This window comes from Esox lucius, chromosome 13 (assembly GCF_011004845.1).
Source record: "Esox lucius isolate fEsoLuc1 chromosome 13, fEsoLuc1.pri, whole genome shotgun sequence".
NCBI classification, from domain to species: Eukaryota; Metazoa; Chordata; class Actinopteri; order Esociformes; family Esocidae; genus Esox; species Esox lucius.
Genome location: NC_047581.1, coordinates 5,211,411 through 5,229,042, shown reverse-complemented (window position 1 = coordinate 5,229,042; position 17,632 = coordinate 5,211,411). Strand labels below are relative to the sequence as shown.

Below are 17,632 nucleotides of genomic sequence, written 5' to 3'. Positions count from 1 at the left end.
TACAGAAAACACCAACTGATATTAACCAATGTTTCTAATATTAACCAACAGATATGAACCTAAATTAAAATTATAAATCAAAGTAACAAACAGTAGAGAAGTATATCTACAAATAACTTACATAATAAGTACATTCGGAGCAACATTTTTTGAAAATGTTCAGCCAGTGAAGGAAGGTATCTGGAAAGTAGATCATTTTGTAGAAAATGTTACGCAATATCTCACCTCTGAGTCATTACCATACTGAAGTGTATCTGAAAACATATCAGGTCTACTGCATGACCACAGAAACTGAATTAAAGGGGAAGTCACCCTCTTTGTGGTTGTTTTTAAATGCCTCCTCACTTGCCATTGACTACAACACGTTAGGAAATCTTATGCATATGTCAAAGTCATCACATGTGTAGTATAGTGTCTGCAGGGTTTTCCTAATTGCTTGTTCTTTATTGATTATTAATGGTCAGTGATTTACTTGGAACCCCTTTTACTTGGTTATCCAGGTCTTAGTCTTAGGTCTTTCATGAAATACCTGGTCACCCCTGCAGGGTAACTTACAATTTAGATATGAGGAGTTTGTAAGTTTGAGTTCAACTATAGGGATAACTGGTCATACTAAAGTTGCTCACTGTTTTGTCAGGTACATTTCTATGGCAACCAATCTTTCAGAACGAACCTGCTCCGCGCCAGGTTAACTCATGGGAAATTTACTTTACCTTAAATTAAATAATTGAGAGGAAGTATTTAATAATCTATTCATCAACTGTACCTATCTAGTAAAAATATGTATATTTCACAGTAACGATAGAATGCATTAGAATGTTTTAATGTGCATTAACATTCACATACAGTGGGGCAAAAAAGTATTTAGTCAGCCACCAATTGTGCAAGTTCTCCCACTTAAAAAGATGAGAGAGGCTTGTAATTTTCATCATAGGTACACTTGAACTACGAGAGACAAAATTAGGAAATAAAATCCAGAAGATCACATTGTAGGATTTTATATGAATTTATTGGTAAATTCCTTGGTAAAATAAGTATTTGGTCATCTACAAACAAGCAAGATTTCTGGCTCTCACAGACCTGTAACAACTTCTTTAAGAGGCTCCTCTGTCCTCCACTTGTTACCTGTATTAATGGCACCTGTTTGAACTTGTTATCAGTATAAAAGACACCTGTCCACAACCCCAAACAGTCACACTCCAAACTCCACTATGGCCAAGACCAAAGAGCTGTCAAAGGACACCAGAAACAAAATTGTAGACCTGCACCAGGCTGGGAAGACTGAATCTGCAATAGGTAAGCAGCTTGGTGTGAAGAAATCAACTGTGGGAGCAATTATAAGAAAATGGAAGACATACAAGACCACTGATAATCCCCCTCGATCCGGGGCTCCACGCAAGATCTCACCCCGTGGGGTCAAAATGATCACAAGATTGATGAGCAAAAATCCCAGAACCACACAGGGGACCTAGTGAATGACCTGCAGAGAGCTGGGACCAAAGTAACAAAGGCTACCATCAGTAACACACTACGCTGCCAGGGACTCAAATCCTGCAGTGTCAGACGTGTCACCCTGCTTAAGCCAGTACACTTTTCCAGGCCCGTCTGAGGTTTGCTAGAGAGCATTTGGATGGTCCAGAAGAGGATTGGGAGAATGTCATATGGTCAGATGAAACCAAAATAGAACTTCTTGGTAAAAACTAAACTCGTCGTGTTTGGAGGAGAAAGAATACTGAGTTGCATCCAAAGAACACCATACCTACTGTGAAGCATGGGGGTGGAAACATCATGCTTTGGGGCTGTTTTTCTGCAAAGGGACCAGGACGACTGATCCGTGTAAAGGAAAGAATGAATGGGGCCATGTATCGTGAGTGAAAACCTCCTTCCATCAGCAAGGGCATTGAAGATGAAACATGGCTGGGTCTTTCAGCATGACAATGATCCCAAACACACCACCTGGGCAATGAAGGAGTGGCTTCGTAAGAAGCATTTCAAAGTCCTGGAGTGGCCTAGCCAGTCACCAGATCTCAACCCCATAGAAAATCTTTGGAGGAAGTAGAAAGTCTGTGTTGCCCAGCGACAGCCCCAAAAACCACTGCTCTAGAGGAGATCTGCATGGAGGAATGGGCCAAAATACCAGCAACAGTGTGTGAAAACCTTGTGAAGACTTACAGAAAACGTTTGACCTCTGTCCTTGCCAACAAAGGGTATATAAAAGTATTGAGATTAACTTTTGTTATTGACAAAATACTTATTTTCCACCATCATTTACCAATAAATTCATTAAAAATCCTACAATGTGATTTTCTGGATTTTTTTTCTCATTTTGTCTCTCATAGTTGAAGTGTACCTATGATGAAAATAACATCAAATACTTTTTTGCCCCACTGTATGTTGTTGCCTGAACACTGCAAATCCCTGCAAGCAGGGGCGAAATTATTATAAGGCAGAGAAGGCAACTGCCTCAGGTCTCACATTATCATATTATCATTCTCTGCTTGAGGCCTTACAAATTTTCCACTTGGATTCCCTCACTGATGAACATAACCACTATTGTAATCAGGTCAGCTCCCTACTCTCATTCTGTGGCTTTTCTATAGGTATGATGTGTAGTTTGTCAATTGTTTTACAGCCTCAAAGCCATGGTAAACATTTTATGGCTAGGTATTTCATTTCAGTCATTCGTTATAGAGCAGTCTTAAAAATGCAGACAGTGATTTTTGGCTACTAGTTGTAAAAATAGCACTGTCAAGCCTGAAAGGATAGCCCACAAATGTGTACTGTGTCATGTATGTACTTGTGCTCCATGTCATCAAAATCCATCACTTTCTAACTAGGAATTATAGTGATTCTACGTATAGATTATGCACAAACAAACTGTTAAACCAGTCCAAAATGGGAGGTTTCAAAAAGTATTTTGTTACTCGCCAAAGTCACAGACTGCATCTTAAATGAACAACTATCATGTGCACACAAAAATGCCACAGGAATCATAGAGAATGCAGACATGGTCCTTTATACTGTTATTCTGTTCCAGATAAACAGAGTGAGCAAGATGCTGCAGAGCCCACAAGTGTCAATCGAGACACTTAGAAGAGAAACCAGAGGTGTGACTGAATTCCTGGAGAAATATAGAGAGAAGGGCCTTACCTCTGCCAAAACTGATGCCTGGGGAGATTGTAGAGAAGCTGAAGGTGGAGATGACATGGCCAGAGTTACGTCAGCGAAGAGCTGCTAGACAGTTTGAGTATGATGGAAGACAGCAAACTGAATCCACTGCAGGGGAGCATTTTAAAAGGGACTTTTTCCTGGTCCTTGCAGATACAGCTGTTGTCACAATAAAGGAGAGGTTTTCTCAAATGGAAAGCTTCTATGAGCTATATGGGTTTCTGTACTCGATTGATGAGATGAGGAGCAGGGAACAGAAAGGAATGCTGGATGAGTGCTGCCAGAAGTTAGAGTTGAAAATGCATGATATTGATGCAGAAGATCTGGGCCTGGAGGTAAGGGGTACAGTTAGGGCTTTTCCCACAGCTATTATCCTCACCATATGACTTGACATGTACCCCAATGTAAGCATTGCACTTAGACTCCTTCTAACACTGCCTGTGACAGTGGCTTCAGGTGAAAGAAGCTTTTAATCTCTAAAGCTCATCAAGACCTACCTGAGAACAACAATGTCACAAGACAGACTGTCCTCCCTTGCTATTCTCTCCATTGAGTATAAAATAAGGAAGACAATAGATACTGAGTCACTAATAGCAAGATTTTCTGAGGCCAAGGCTCGTAAGGGGAAGTTTTAATTAGAGAAAAATAACGAGACAGAAGGCTCCAGTCTTCCACCTACGCAGTAAAAAAAAAAAAAGAATCAGACTAAAAGAGGCAGAGCGAAAAATATAGCAGAGGTATACAGCATATTTATAGTAGATTGTATGTTTCATTGAATTATGTTTGCATTATTATGTTAATCTCTTCTCTTTTAGAATACAAGACACAGTAGAAACACTGTGCTGAGGGTAAATACTTGCATCCACAATAAAACATGAACATTTACTCTGTTTTTATTGATTAAATAATTTAAGGTGATGATGGTGGCACCCTTTTTATAAGGGGGCCGCATACCGGTCTTCGTCTGGGGCTCCCAAATCACTAAATTCGCCCCTGCTCAGTGAGAACAGGTAGCAAGACAGAGGCAGAGCCAAATAAGTTACCTGTTGTTTGAGCCGGTCAAAGCGAGCGGGTTGAGAAGCCACCACGGTTACGTCTGTAATCCCAAGTGAATTCTCAGGACGCGCTAGCCCGCGGACGGCGGGAGAGAGAGGAGCCCGGCATAGCATACGCGGTCGTTTCACTGAAGGAGACTGAATGTAAACACGGTAGTGCCGGGCTGAACTCTGAGCGAACACGCTCGGAACTGGCAGGCAGCGGGATGAGATAAGTCTCTGAACCCGCTAGCCGGCGCTTATGTCTATTGGAGGTGGCGGGTAGGGAGGGGACTGTAGTTATACCAATAACTCCCTGAGAACTCACTACCCTGAATATTGTTAACAAAGCTCTTACCATTACACTGAATAGGGAAGAGAAAGAACGTGCACAAGCAAAAACAATAAAAAACCTGAAGGCTGCAGGGCGAGAATGAGGGATAAGCTGCTCATTTGCGCCGCTGCTCATATCCAACGGGGCTGACAGAGCGCTTGCTACATCTCTAAAAGCCACCGATGGAGGCAAACTAGGGCATGCACAGATTCAAGTGATTTAACAGGCTCAGACACTGCCTGAGACTGCACAAAAGCACAACTTACACCCAAGCAATGTTTAGCTTATTTATTGAAAGGAAAAGTTATTCCGTCCGAATCTGTGACGCCGGGAGGACGGGGCTTTGAGGGCGAGGAGGAGCAGGAGTCGGGGGAGGAGGCGCCGAGGCAGCAGAAGAGGCGGCAGCAGAGACTTGACAGCGCTGGCGTCGCTTGCAAAGGAGCCCGCGCGATGAGCAGAAGGACGTGAGGCCGAGTGAGTATAGCGGCCAGCCAGGGGGAGGGCCGGTTAAGGTGGAGGATAGCCTTTAGATTCCACGCTACTTCTTCAACGTCACCCGACGATGGAGGTGTGCAGTCTAAACATATGACGCCGCCAACGCTAGGAGTGCAACGTTGTTCGCCGCGGACAGGGTCTGTGATCCCAAAACGTAAAATGATGCCATAGTTGCCCCGTCTAGCGGTCCTTGGTAGATGGCAAGGCAGATTGCATAATGTGTTTTCAATACGGCCGCAAAACGCGGATAGGGTAAACCACTAGGAGCTAAAGACCCTATAGGAGGCGGAGCTCCACGACATAGAACCAGGGACACCTGTAGAAATTGTAAGCATCCATTTTTAGTTTACTTCCATTGCGGTAGAACCGACAGCTGACAAGGTCAGAAAAGGATGATCGAATGCGTAATGATGGAATTCCCCCTAGTGTAGGCCCATGAACATAGGCCAACCCAGGGAGAAGGGATGTTGAGCTCAAGCGAGGCGGAAACGTATCTGTTCCACACAAGCACAACAGAAAATACACATGCACCACACATCACGAAATAAGGGGCAAGAGGATACAAAAAATTATTAAATGCTACGTAACAGCCCAGAGTGGAGGCGAACCCACACCAAGTGTATTGGTTTTCAGTGACAACACCCCTGAGCCAACTAGCCACAGGCTTAACATTGAAGCGGAGAAGGTGATGCTTCAAGTTCAAAGACCTCGGGCAGGTGCCCCGAGGACTGAATGAACGACGGAAGACGGAGATACGTCAAGTAAATAGAAACGCACAAACGCCGAAGGCGACGACCACGACGCCGCGGCGCAAATGTCATCCACTCTGGAAAAGGTCAGAGGAGGCGGCAACACCCCGCGTGGAGTGCGCACGGAGACCCTCCGGAACCACAGAACCCGATGCACCATAGGCCAAAGTGATACAGTCACAAAGCCAGTGGGAAAGACGCTGTTTGTAAAGTGGACGACCCAACTGGGGATCCGAATAGCAAACGGGAGTACCCAGCTGGGGAGTCAGCCTGATAGACATGGTGCGCTCTACGTAACGGAAGAGAGCGCGCACCGGGCACAGACAGTGAAGCCTTTCATCCTCCTCACGGACGTGCGGAGGAGGGAAGAAGGATTGTAAGTCGAAAGTCCTCGACTGAAAGGAACTGGTGATAACTTTAGGTACGAAGGACGGATTCGGTCTCAATGTAGCTTGACCCAAGACCCAAACGACGGAGAGGATGGCTGAAAACCGTGTTTCCACCAAAACCCTCATGACACACAGAGATGGCCGATGCATATCCGCGGATGGTTGATGAAGACCTTTCCATATCAAAGAGATACAGCAGAAATGACAGAATCTCCTCCACAGGACAACACGAAGGGTCCGAGGACCTCTGTGTGCACCACGACACAAACATATTCCAGCGAGAGGAATACAAATTGGACGTAGACGCCGCCCTAGCGCCCTGGATGGTGCGCACGATGGCGGAGGACAAACCCCTGTTCAAAAGCCTGTCCCGCTCAGGGGCCAGACCCTGAGAGCGACGGGGGGTGTAAAATCGAGCCCTCCGCTTGGGTTGAGGGCAGAGAGCAGATCGAGAGCCCGCGTGTCATAAATGCGTGCTCTCATTGTGAGAGTGTCTATGACCAAGCCCAGGTAAGAAACCTGGTGGGCTGGCCTCGGCGCGCTCTTCTTCCAATTCACCGCGAGACCCAGTGGCATGAGAAGGGACACCACTCGGACAGTGTGTGTCCGGGCCAATTCCAGTGAGGACGCCAGAATCAGGAGGTCGTCTAGATAGGCCAGAATCCTGATGCCCTCTCACTCCTCCCTTCTTCTTGGGAACTAGGAAGTAACGGGAGTACAAGCCGTCCAGCCTGAGATCCTCCAGGACCTCGGAGATCGCTCCTTTACTAAGCAATTCCGTCACTCCTGACAGTAGAGCGGACGCTCTGTCGGGTGATGACATCACCGTCTCCACTATCCCAGAGAAGGGAGGTGGAGCAGAGCGAAACTGGACCAGATAACCCCGCCTGACCGTTCGATCGAGCCAGGCTGACATGTTACAATGCTGACGCCACTCCCAGTAATGATCTGAGAGAGGAAGAGCCAGGAGTTGGGTGGCGTTGTTGAGGAAAAGTTCAAATTCCCAAACTGCCCTTACCGCTGCCGAGGTCGACCTAAGAGGATGAGACACGGCCCAAGGAGAGCAGGGAGAGAAAGGGATGAGAAAGTTCAAGTGCCGCCTCGAGAGGCAAACCCGGGTTCACTGATCAAGAGCCGAGCGCGTTAGCCACTGCGTCAAAGCTGGTGAACAGCATCCTGTTAAAGGGGGGGAAGAAAGGGTAAAAAGAGAGAAGGAAAAGAGAGGAAAAATTAAGAAAAAGAGAAGAATAAATGAAAGAAAATGATAAATGGGAAATGCCCGCAACATGTGTTTTACTGACTGCCTTATTTATTCAGGATACCAAAAAAATTATTTTATGTCTTTGTCAGGACTCAAACCCGGGACCTTTGAACCCAGTCACTCTTCTAGGACTGGGAGTCCCGCCTCCAGAAGATATGGTGAATTAAAGTTAAACTGAGTTTTAATAATGATTATGTTTCCACGATTGTGATAGAAGTATGTTTTTATTAGTGTAAAAGTCCCTGGTTCCTGAAATAATTAATTTAAAGTTAATGCCCTTTATTGTACTTCTACCAAAATGTTTGCAATGAATGCACCGCTAAACTGTAGAGAGATTATAAGCAAGTATCAAACTGCATTGTGTACACCTGTGTATCCCTGTACATGTGACATGATCCTGATGTTTTCTTCATTGCCATTTTGACTGAATAACATATGGAATAAGTAAGAGATAAAATGATAGAACAGCAAATAGGTAAAAGTGCCAAAATATGTTTATTAAAGACCTCACACACACACATCCACCACACAAGATTTTAAATATATTCTTGAGGACACAAAAACATACACGAGTGCAGAACGGATTTAACAAACTAACAAAGTAATTGGCTAATATACTATATAACAACTAAGTAACTGATGACACATTATATGAAATTATATTAAAACTATATTAAAGATTAATACACGCTATATTACAACTGTATTAAATTTGAGGAACTATATTAAAGAGAGCTATTTCCTCTTCATTTCCACTGCTCTTAAGAGAGTCTCAGTGGCTGGGCAATATATTCGCCCCTTATACTGGCTGTGCCCAGTCTGGGCTGTGCGATGATGCCCACACTTCCTGCAAGTGTTAGCAGATGGAGCAGGACAGGCAGGGGTCAGTACGAGGAAACGATGGGCTAGGGGGATGGAATATAAAGTGGGGACAGGGGCAGGGCAGGGGTCATTGGGGGCTGGGCGGGGAGTGATGGGGACAGGATAGGAGGGAGCTCCAGGAAGGACAGGGGCTGCCGGAACAATGAATGGAAAAGTTGAAGCCTGGGGGAATAGCTGCCTCTGTGCTTCCAGTCTTGGTCGCACTGCCACTGGTGGCATGATCACAGTGGTGGACTGTCTCTTTGACTTTGCCTACCCTGCAGTGCTCCTGGGCAGGGGATAAACTAATGTCTCTCCCTGGTGTTGGGGTGGAGCAACTGCTGGGCGGACATTGGTTGGGTCCAAAGGATCGGAAGCCACAGGGAGAAGACCAGGCAGGTTAATCCCCTGCAGTAGCAATGCAAGATCCTGCCTCTTCACCCTGCCGTTGTGCCACTGGATGAGGGTTGTCTGGTTCACCTCCACCAGCTGCAGGGTTGTCGCCTGCATTATGGCCCCATTGGCCAGAACCAGCTACCCTATTTTGCGGTAGTCCTGCAAAATGAGAGTCCATCTTGTTAGCATCCCCTTCCCCTTCTTCTTGGGACTCCTGTGGATGGAACAGAGCCAGACAAAGATGGCCTCCACAAGACGGCAGCAGTCTGGCCACTGGGCAGGTGAACTGAGGGCACATATCTAGGCATGGGTTTGTTTACAATCATTTTAAATAAATAATGTTGCTGACCTGCTGGTTGTTTAGGGTCAGCCTGGTCTGGTTCCTCAGCTCCACCAAACACTCAGCCAGGCTATCCACACGATCCATGCCTGGCCTGTTGTGCTCATCCATGGCCTGAAACATTAATGTGACTTTAGTGCCGGATACATAAACAGGCTATATCTTTATATTCTTATGTGGATGTTATTCAATTATGTTTAAATGAACATTAACATACCCACTGCTCTTCAGGCACCTGAGGTGTGACAGCTGGTGGACTGGAAGCAGGCTGTGGAGTGGTGGAGGTGGCAGGCTGGGGACCAGAGGGAGCGGGACTGGAAGCAGAGGGAGCAGGACTGGAAGCAGAGGGAGCAGGACTGGAAGCAGAGGGAGCAGGACAGCTGGTGGTGGAGACGTCATCCAGAAGACTACAAACTGTGAAGTCCAGTGTGAATTCCTCAAAGCCTTCATCTTCCTCCTCCTCCTCCTCACCGTCCACAGCCAGGTCCTCCAGCAGCTGGTCAGTCTCCTCTGTGTCGGGGTCCACACTCTGCAAAGGCTGCCCTGTCTGATGTAGCAGATAGTCCTCGGCGAAGCCCTTAAAACCACGGACTTCAGGAGCAGGGGAGTCCACCGGTTTCACTCGCTCAGCCCAGGAACCGAAGGACATATCCGAAGGCTGTTTAGGTGTAGGCAGAGGAGGCAAGGGCAGCTGGATGCGTAGAGCGGCTCTCTCAATCATACCCGCAAACTCCACGCGGAGGGGGCGGACGGAGAGAGGCAGCTGAAGAGAGGTCGTCCTCGAGTTCTCCCCAGAGAGACGTGGGAACCGCCAGCAGCACTGGAGGGGCCATACCTGCCTGGCTCTAGCGACGCATGAGACCCAAGACCATCAGGTCCAGACCAGGTCCCTCCTGAGCAGTCAGGACGCTGATGAGTATCTGACCGGTCTCATTGCTCACAGAGCTCAGCCACAGAGCAGTCCCCCGTGCTGTCCCCGACAGCTTCCTTGTGATCTGAAATTACACAAAACACACAGCAAAACACTTAGAAATGTTGAATATCTAAACACACAAAAATGCCCATCAACTTTAGTTGTCCGGTTCTATGAAATAAACTGATGTGACTGTATTGTAACAAACTAACATTGAGAAAGGTTTATTTACCACTTGCAGTCCTACTCTCAAGCTGAGACAGTGTGTGCGCGCGTGTGTGTGTTTCATGAGAATCAGTAATGTTTTGAGAATCAGTATTTTTTTCCTTATCACCTTCTTGGTGGAGACATTTTTAAAATGGACCCAAAGGTGGAGGTAATCCTGGCCTTGATGTGGACAGGAGCCATTGGCTGGTGGGGACATCAAGAGGCTCTGGGGGCTCCTAGCAGGCCACTGGGAAGAGGCTGGGCTGGTCCACAAAAGCAGCACATTCCCCTAAGTAGTAAGCCAGGCGGTCCAACCACTCCTCACTGTGGTTCTCCCTCAGCTGCTTGACCAGATGGGTTGGGCTGTTGCCAAGCGTTGGCTCTCTTAGCATACAGATGACCCTTATGTCACATGCATACCTTTATGAAAAAAACTGACTTTTTCACGTATTGTTCAAATGTTGTCAAAGACCTGCATACCAGAGTAAACATCATTACTTCACACATAATTTAATTACAACATTAAAGAAGTTGTGTGGATAAAAGCTCACTTGCGCCGGAACTTCCTCTGGCGAGGCAGGTCGAGCTGGTCCAGGACAGTCTGTCTGGTGGCCAGATGGTTCAGGCAACACACAGTGCACCAGAGTGTCGGACACCATCAGGTAGTACCTGTCGATGTCCAGGACTTTGCGTGCCCTCTTGTGGACACTATATCCCGTCAGCTGCTTCCCACAGCTCGGACAGATCACCCTCACCTTCCACAGGTGGTAGGGCATCCACGCCAGGAGCCGTTGGGTGAAGAAGCGGTCGGGTGTTGGAGCCTGATGAGAGAGCGGTACACGGCATTTGCATACGCGGACGTAGCACTCTGAGTGGGGACGCGTTGCCAAGGAGACGCCGAGTAGGGCAGACAGGACTGGGATGATCAGGGAGGACAGGTAGCGAGACGGAGGCGAAAGCCGGCAGCGTTACCTGGCGTTTGGTCTCGTCACAGCGAGCGGAATGAGAATCCACCACGGTTACGTCTGTAACAACGGTTGGAAACTCAGGACGCTCGGAAACTTGCGAGTGGCGGGAGAGAGAGGAAAACCGGCATTTGCATACGCAAACGTTTCCCTGACGGCGAGTGAATGTAAACACAATCCTGCCGAGCAGAACTCTGAGAGCGAACACGCTCCTGACTGGCGGGTAGCGGAACAGGAGACGCCTCCGAAACAGCTAGCCGGCGTTTATGTCTATTAGAGGTGGCGGGTAGAGGGGGGAGATAAGTTATACCTATAACCCCCCGAAAACACTCACTACCCTGAACGTAACTAACAAAACTCTTACCCTTACAAGCGTCCTCCTCTGACATCATGTCGTCTTCGTCGTTGTCTTCGCAGGAGTTTAACACGCCGGAGACGTCCACCTCCTGCTCAAAGTAGACAGGACGGCGCAGGAGGAGCAAGCCGGGGGGTCAGCGAGACCGTCACGAGCGTGGGCCGGTCCCAGGCAGGAAACACATGCAGAATGGGGCGGCGAAATACTTGTTCATCTTGAGAACGTCGAGCTGAAGAAAGTCAATGGCAAAAATATTCTCAGGCTGAGAGTAATCAGACGTATTCGACAAACTGTTGCTGATTAAAAGGGGAGGACGTTCTCTGGGCTCACGGGTTATATATAGGGGCAGGCGTGCCCTGATTGGCTGATGCATCTTGCATAATGAGTTTTCAGTACGGCCGCTGACGCGGCATGGGTAAACCACTAGGAGCTAAAGACCCTCTAGGGGGCGGAGCTCCACGAAATATAACCTACAAGCTGTAGGGCGAGAATGAGGGAGTCGCTCATTCGCGCCACTGCTCCCATGAACATAGGCAACATAACTCTTACCTTTACACTGCATCGGGAAAGGAATAGAGCGTGCACAAGCAAAAAACATTAGAACACCTGAAGGCTGCAGGGCAAGAGTGAGGGAAAGCCGCTCATTCGCGCCACTGCTCATACGGGCAGACAGAGAGCGCTCGCTGAGTCTCTAATAGCCACCGACGGAGGCAAACTAGGGCATTTGAAAGGTATAGTGACTTAACAGGCTCAGACACCGCCTGAGTCTGCACAAAAGCACAACATACAGCCGAGTAACGTTTAGCTTGTTTATTGAAATAAGACAATCGGGTCGAATCTGCGACGCCGTCAGATTGTGCACCTAATCCGCTGATGGAGGAAGAGGCAGGGACGTGAGGGAAACGTTGCCACTCGTAGCCCGCTTCACGCCTGGTCAAGACGGTCCGGGTTCCTTCGACGACCATGGAGTGTCCAGTCTGGGAGCGGGGTGTCTGCGTCGCACAGGAGGAAGAGCAGGAGCCGCGGTAGTTGGAGGAGGCGGAGTCGAGGCCCGAATGGGGCAGCAGAAGAGAGGTCGTATCCAGTTCTCCCCAGAGAGAAGGAGAAGCGCGACGCCTGCCACCACAACCCACGTGGGAAGGGAGCGGGCCTGTCTGAGTTCATGATGAAACGCCGAGCTAAAGAATGTCGATGGCACAAAATTCTCAGGCTGAAGTAGGGTAATCAGTACAGTAAGCACTCAGCAAGCGTTTGCTGAATAAGAAGTGAGGGCGTTCTCTGCGCTCACAGGTCATATATAGGGGCAGGCGTGCCCTGATTGGCTGACGCATCTTGCATAATGAGTTTTCAGTACGGCCGCGGACGCGGACAGGGTAAACCACTAGGAGCTAAAGCCCCTCTAGGGTGCGGAGCTCCACGACATATAACAGCTCTAAGTAGTTAAATCATTATTTGTTCCATGAAGAAGGCCTTTTTTTTATAACTCTGAAATGTAAATTTATTTTTAGTTTTTGGTACCGTAAACTTTTGTAGTGTACCTACACTTTAGGAGAAGAATGTATTCACCGGCCAACAACCCTGAATGAACATGCAGACACGCAACATTTCACAAGGACTGACAGCGTGCATCTCTCCAAACTCAGTCCAGCAAAAAGTTTAGATTTTACCACTGGAGTATGTAAAAAATAAATAAAAGAAAACACAACAGTCAATCAATATAAATAGTTGGAGTTTTAAATTATAAAGCCCAAATCACACGACAGACGAACGGCATCATTATTGCACGTAATATAATAGGCGCGCCACTACAGCAAAGTTGAGCAAATGTTATTCTTTGTTTATTTAGCTATATTGACACCTTGTTAGGGACTTGTTGGAATTAGTGGTAAAAAGTATTTGTTATGTCTAAAAGCAATGATTGACCTGGGACTTCTAATTTAACGCAAACAGCATTCCGGTTCCTTTTTTATGGCATGCCGTAGCATTAACACGTACATTTTCATAAACATAATCCAATATGAGATTCGTCCGTTCCTGCAATTATTTTATCCGATGTCATGCGCTGTGGGTAAAAGTGAGTGTTTGACTATGTAATACTAATATAACTTGACGATTAGTTAGCTTTCAACAGGGGTCATGTTAACTAAATTGCCTTCAATGTATTAATTTCACAGCTCTTGTACTGATTGGATGTATACATCTATATGTCCTACTGGAAATGGCTACTACTATCAAGCTAGCTGATGGCACACAAGCTAGCTCAAATATACTAACTACATATGCAACAAGAAGTAAATACTCACGAGATGATCCGGAGAGTCGTGAAGAAAATGCACTTACTTGATAGGGCACGCAACCTGAGTGAAATTTGCCCCCCACCCAACGCAAAACGTCGGCAAATAGGCTCAATTGTTTGTGCTGGTTTTTGCCGTAAAACATGTCGTTTGTACAGCTATCATTTTATAGATATTAAATAATATTTTATACATAATTCTGAGGTCACTCAACATGCTCCAAATTCAACCAAAATAGTCTAATTTGTTTGTGCTTCGATTGTGCTGGTTTGTGCAGTTAAAAGTTTCATTTGTTCTGATGAAGTTTTATATATTAAACGTTTAATTTTAGGTGTCACCAGCCCCACAACCTGCTCCTCAAAATGAGCTCAATCATGTATGCTCCGTTTGTGTCGCTGAAATGTTTGTTTGTGCTGCTACAGTTTTAGGTACATAGCATATTCCCACTGGATTGCGCACTGGCTTTACTCTCTTTACAATATAGCTCTGTCACTATCGGTAAAGCAGTCGCAAAAACAAACCTTTATCGGCATCGGCACAAAAGGAGCACAAATGATTGAGCCCATTTTGACTGAATTTGACCTATGAAATATTATTCAATATCTAAAAAAGAATAGCAGCACAAACAAACATTTTTACGGCACAAACGATTAAGCCTATTTTGCCGTAGTTTTGATTAGGGGGCTGCGTGACGTCATCAACAATAATTAAATGTCTAATATATAAAACACCGGAACATAACAAAGCACAAATGAAGCACAAAAAAACAAGACTATTTTCGTTGATTTTGACCTTTAATATGATTCTTTAATATCAAAAAAATTTACAGCAGCACTAACGAAAATGTTAACGGTACAAAAAATTTTGCGTTGGGTGTGGGGCAAACTTCACGCAGGTGGGCACGCTCAGTATTTTCTGTGTTATACGTCGTGGTTTAGCTCCTAGTGGTTTACCCGGCCGTCACTGCATCAGCCAATTGGGGCACGCGTGCCCCTATAAATGCACCTGTGCCCATGGAACCCCCTCCCTTTTTTCTTCAGCGTAGTTGATTGTAAGTAACTGCTTCGCATCACCGATAATTTCTGTTGCCGGCGTTCTTTACACCGTCATCTCCTTGGATTACTATTACTATGAAGGAAATGTATGCCGCCGCCAGCCGTTGCGCCAGTCTTGTTCCTAAGGAGGACACTCACTCTGCCCCTGGCATCCCTTCAAATGATTTAGAGGACGACCCGTCTTTGGCTGCATCCCTCCGCCCCCCTTCTCTGCGGGCGGAGTTCGCCGGCATGATAGAGCGGGCCGCTCTCCGTATTCAGCTGCCTCTCCCTCCGCGGATGGAATGCTCCCGGATGTCGCACGGATCCTGGTTTGAAGCCTGCAAACCAGTCGACGCACCTGAGGTCCAGGGCTTCCGCACATTCGCTGAGGGTTCCTGGTCTGCCCCCCTTTCAGCTAGAGCCCCGGTGAAGTCCTACACCGCCTTCACGAGGGTCGTGGGTAGGCTGGAGCCTATCATTTCTGCCGTCCCCCCCTTGGAACCCGCCCTGGCTGCGCACTTCCTCCCGTCCCTGGGCTGGTCTGGCAAGAAACCCGCACTGCCTTCACCTAGGGATAGGTTCATGGGTCAACTGCTGGACAAGACCTACATCCTGGGATCTCAAGCTTTGGCTGCAGCTAATAATATCGCCATTCTAGCTTCTGCTGCTTCGGAGATCCTAGACCATGCTCGCTCTCCCTCCTCACGTGACTTGGGGGAGCTCGCAGGATATCTCGACGCCATCCTACACCTGAATCAGGCGCAGACGGTTTGTGCCGGCAGAGCAGTGGCGACGTCCGTCGTTGGTCACCGCCACCTCTGGCTGTCTCTCTCCTCCCTTTGCGAGACGCACCTTAACCCTCTTCTCAACGCGCCTATCTCCCCGAGTGGATTATTCGGCGACGCTGTCCACGCTGCCATTGAGACCGTCAAGCAAGCAGACGCGGGAAGAAAGGAGCTCTCCCGTCATCTCCCTCTGGCCGGTCGAGCCCCTGCTGCTGACTCTCGCTCTTCTCGTCCTTCTTTGCCGGGTTCTTCAGCGAGGCACCGTCGACGCCGTCAAGACTCTGCCGCCGCTTCTGCTACGGCTTCTCATCCTCCGATTTCTGAGGCGCCTGTTTCTGCTACGGTACGTCCAAGATCACAGACCCCCGCTCCCCAGTTCACAACCCCGTGGCCCAGCAAGAAACCGAAACTGGCTTGACGTGGGGTTGGCCAGGGTCGGCTACGTTGCCTTCCCGCACCCCATGCCTCACCCTCTCCCCATGGTTGTGGCTGGATCGTGTGGCGTCACCGATTCAGCCTCCTCTACTGTTTATTTCAATAAACCTGCTAAATGATATTTGGTGTAGGTTGTGTTTCTGTACATTCTCAGGCGGTGTCTGGGTCTGTTAAATCACTTATGCTTTCTAACAGGGACAGTTTGCCTACGGTTCCTTTGGAAATAAGCAGTAGCGGGAGCACTCGCGCTGTAGTCTACAAGGGTCTCTTAACAGTTTTGCTTGTTCTCGGTCTATCCCTTTCCATGTTCGGGTTAGAGAATAAACTTGTTTCAACGCCACGTGCTGCGGAGGTTCCCCGGGGTGTAGTAAGTATAACTACTCCAACCTCTCAATCCGCCTGCTTTCATAGGTTTAAGCGCCGTGCAGCGAGCTCGGCAATTGCTCCCGCTTCGCTTCGGGCTATTACTGAATCTCTTTGCACTGCCGATTGACGGCGTCTCCATGACAACGCTTGGTTACTTCAGGCTAAACGCCCTTGTTAGCAAATGCCAGGTTCCTGTCCCCCTGAGCCTTTGTTTTCTAATGGTGAGAATTATTGGGATTTTGTATAGCTTGGTGGCCTAACGGGTAGTGCTCCCGTTTCCCAATCGGGAGCCCCTGATTTGTGTCCTAACCCCTACACTATTCATTTTCCCCGTCCTTTTACTTCCCAGCCCCCCGTGGGCCGTGTCTCTTCCCCTCCGATTGAGCTCCGTGGCGTTGGGTATGAGGGGTGATTCGTGCATTTAATCAACCGCGGGAAGCTGTCTTCGCGTCTATGGTCGTGTATAATGGAACGTCTGAATAACGTGTCGTGTGTACTTCGCGTCTGTGTATGGAACGCCGAAGTATGGAAAGCCAAGTGAGTAATAAACATCACACGCAAAATACGCCGTTCTCCCAGTAAACCGCCGTCCAAAACGGTGTTTTCGCTGTTGTAAGTGCTGTAATAAGCGCCGTAATTTACGGCGTCTTCATTCACTCATGTCGCCGTCCAAAACGCCGTTGCCCCTGTACTACACGGCGTTTGCGACGACATTGTTGATGTCAAGCGCCGTAATTTACGGGGTTCAGTATCACTTAACGCCGTTATTAACGCCTGTTTGGTTTCAATTCCTTATTTGGATTTTGCATCAATCACATGGCTAGATTTCAACCAATTGCTGAGGAGAGCTTGATGGTTAGCTCGCTAGCTTGATGGTACTGCAAGTGGCTTTAATCGTTTTATAATCAAGTAGCTAAATCTTACTTCTAACAGGCTGTGTGCAAATGCATACACTGCTTTTAGGTGTTGTGCAGAACGTTCTATGTTAAATTTAGTGTCTGTCACCTTCATGAACTGGGGAAAGCTGGCATTAGCTAGCTAGATAAAGTGCCTTTAGTTATGACTGTTAGTTATTGCCAATAGCTTTTCTGTCTTGGATGGAATACTATCCATGTTGCAAGGCTTTAGGAAATATGGTTGTGTATGGCCTGGTAACAGAAAAAAGTCAGTTTTAGAATTCAGTGATACAAGGTTTTTCCTGACAGTTAAGTAACATCTCTTCCCTACTGTTGGTTTTAGGTGTTGTGC

At 47.4% G+C, this 17,632-nt stretch overlaps 2 protein-coding genes across 2 annotated transcripts in view; both read right to left on the bottom strand.

Annotated features, from left to right (window-relative positions):
* The window catches only part of LOC109616505 (interleukin-6 receptor subunit beta), a 32,878-nt gene extending 32,678 nt beyond the window's left edge, over nt 1–200 (bottom strand). The window contains exon 1 of the mRNA XM_034296484.1: nt 122–200. The gene's annotated coding sequence lies outside the window, so the exon portion shown is untranslated. The remainder of the gene's footprint in view (nt 1–121) is intronic.
* A 7,756-nt stretch (nt 201–7,956) lies between these two features.
* Nucleotides 7,957–17,632, bottom strand: part of LOC109616472 (proline-, glutamic acid- and leucine-rich protein 1-like) — a 28,415-nt gene continuing 18,739 nt past the window's right edge. Inside the window, exons 6-11 of the mRNA XM_020052307.3 lie at nt 11,477–11,696; nt 10,699–10,968; nt 10,275–10,549; nt 9,245–10,022; nt 9,037–9,141; nt 7,957–8,901 (exon numbers count right to left, since the gene is read on the bottom strand). Coding sequence (XP_019907866.2) covers nt 8,692–8,901; nt 9,037–9,141; nt 9,245–9,748 — 819 coding nt within the window. The 5' untranslated portion in view covers nt 9,749–10,022; nt 10,275–10,549; nt 10,699–10,968; nt 11,477–11,696 and the 3' untranslated portion in view covers nt 7,957–8,691. The remainder of the gene's footprint in view (nt 8,902–9,036; nt 9,142–9,244; nt 10,023–10,274; nt 10,550–10,698; nt 10,969–11,476; nt 11,697–17,632) is intronic.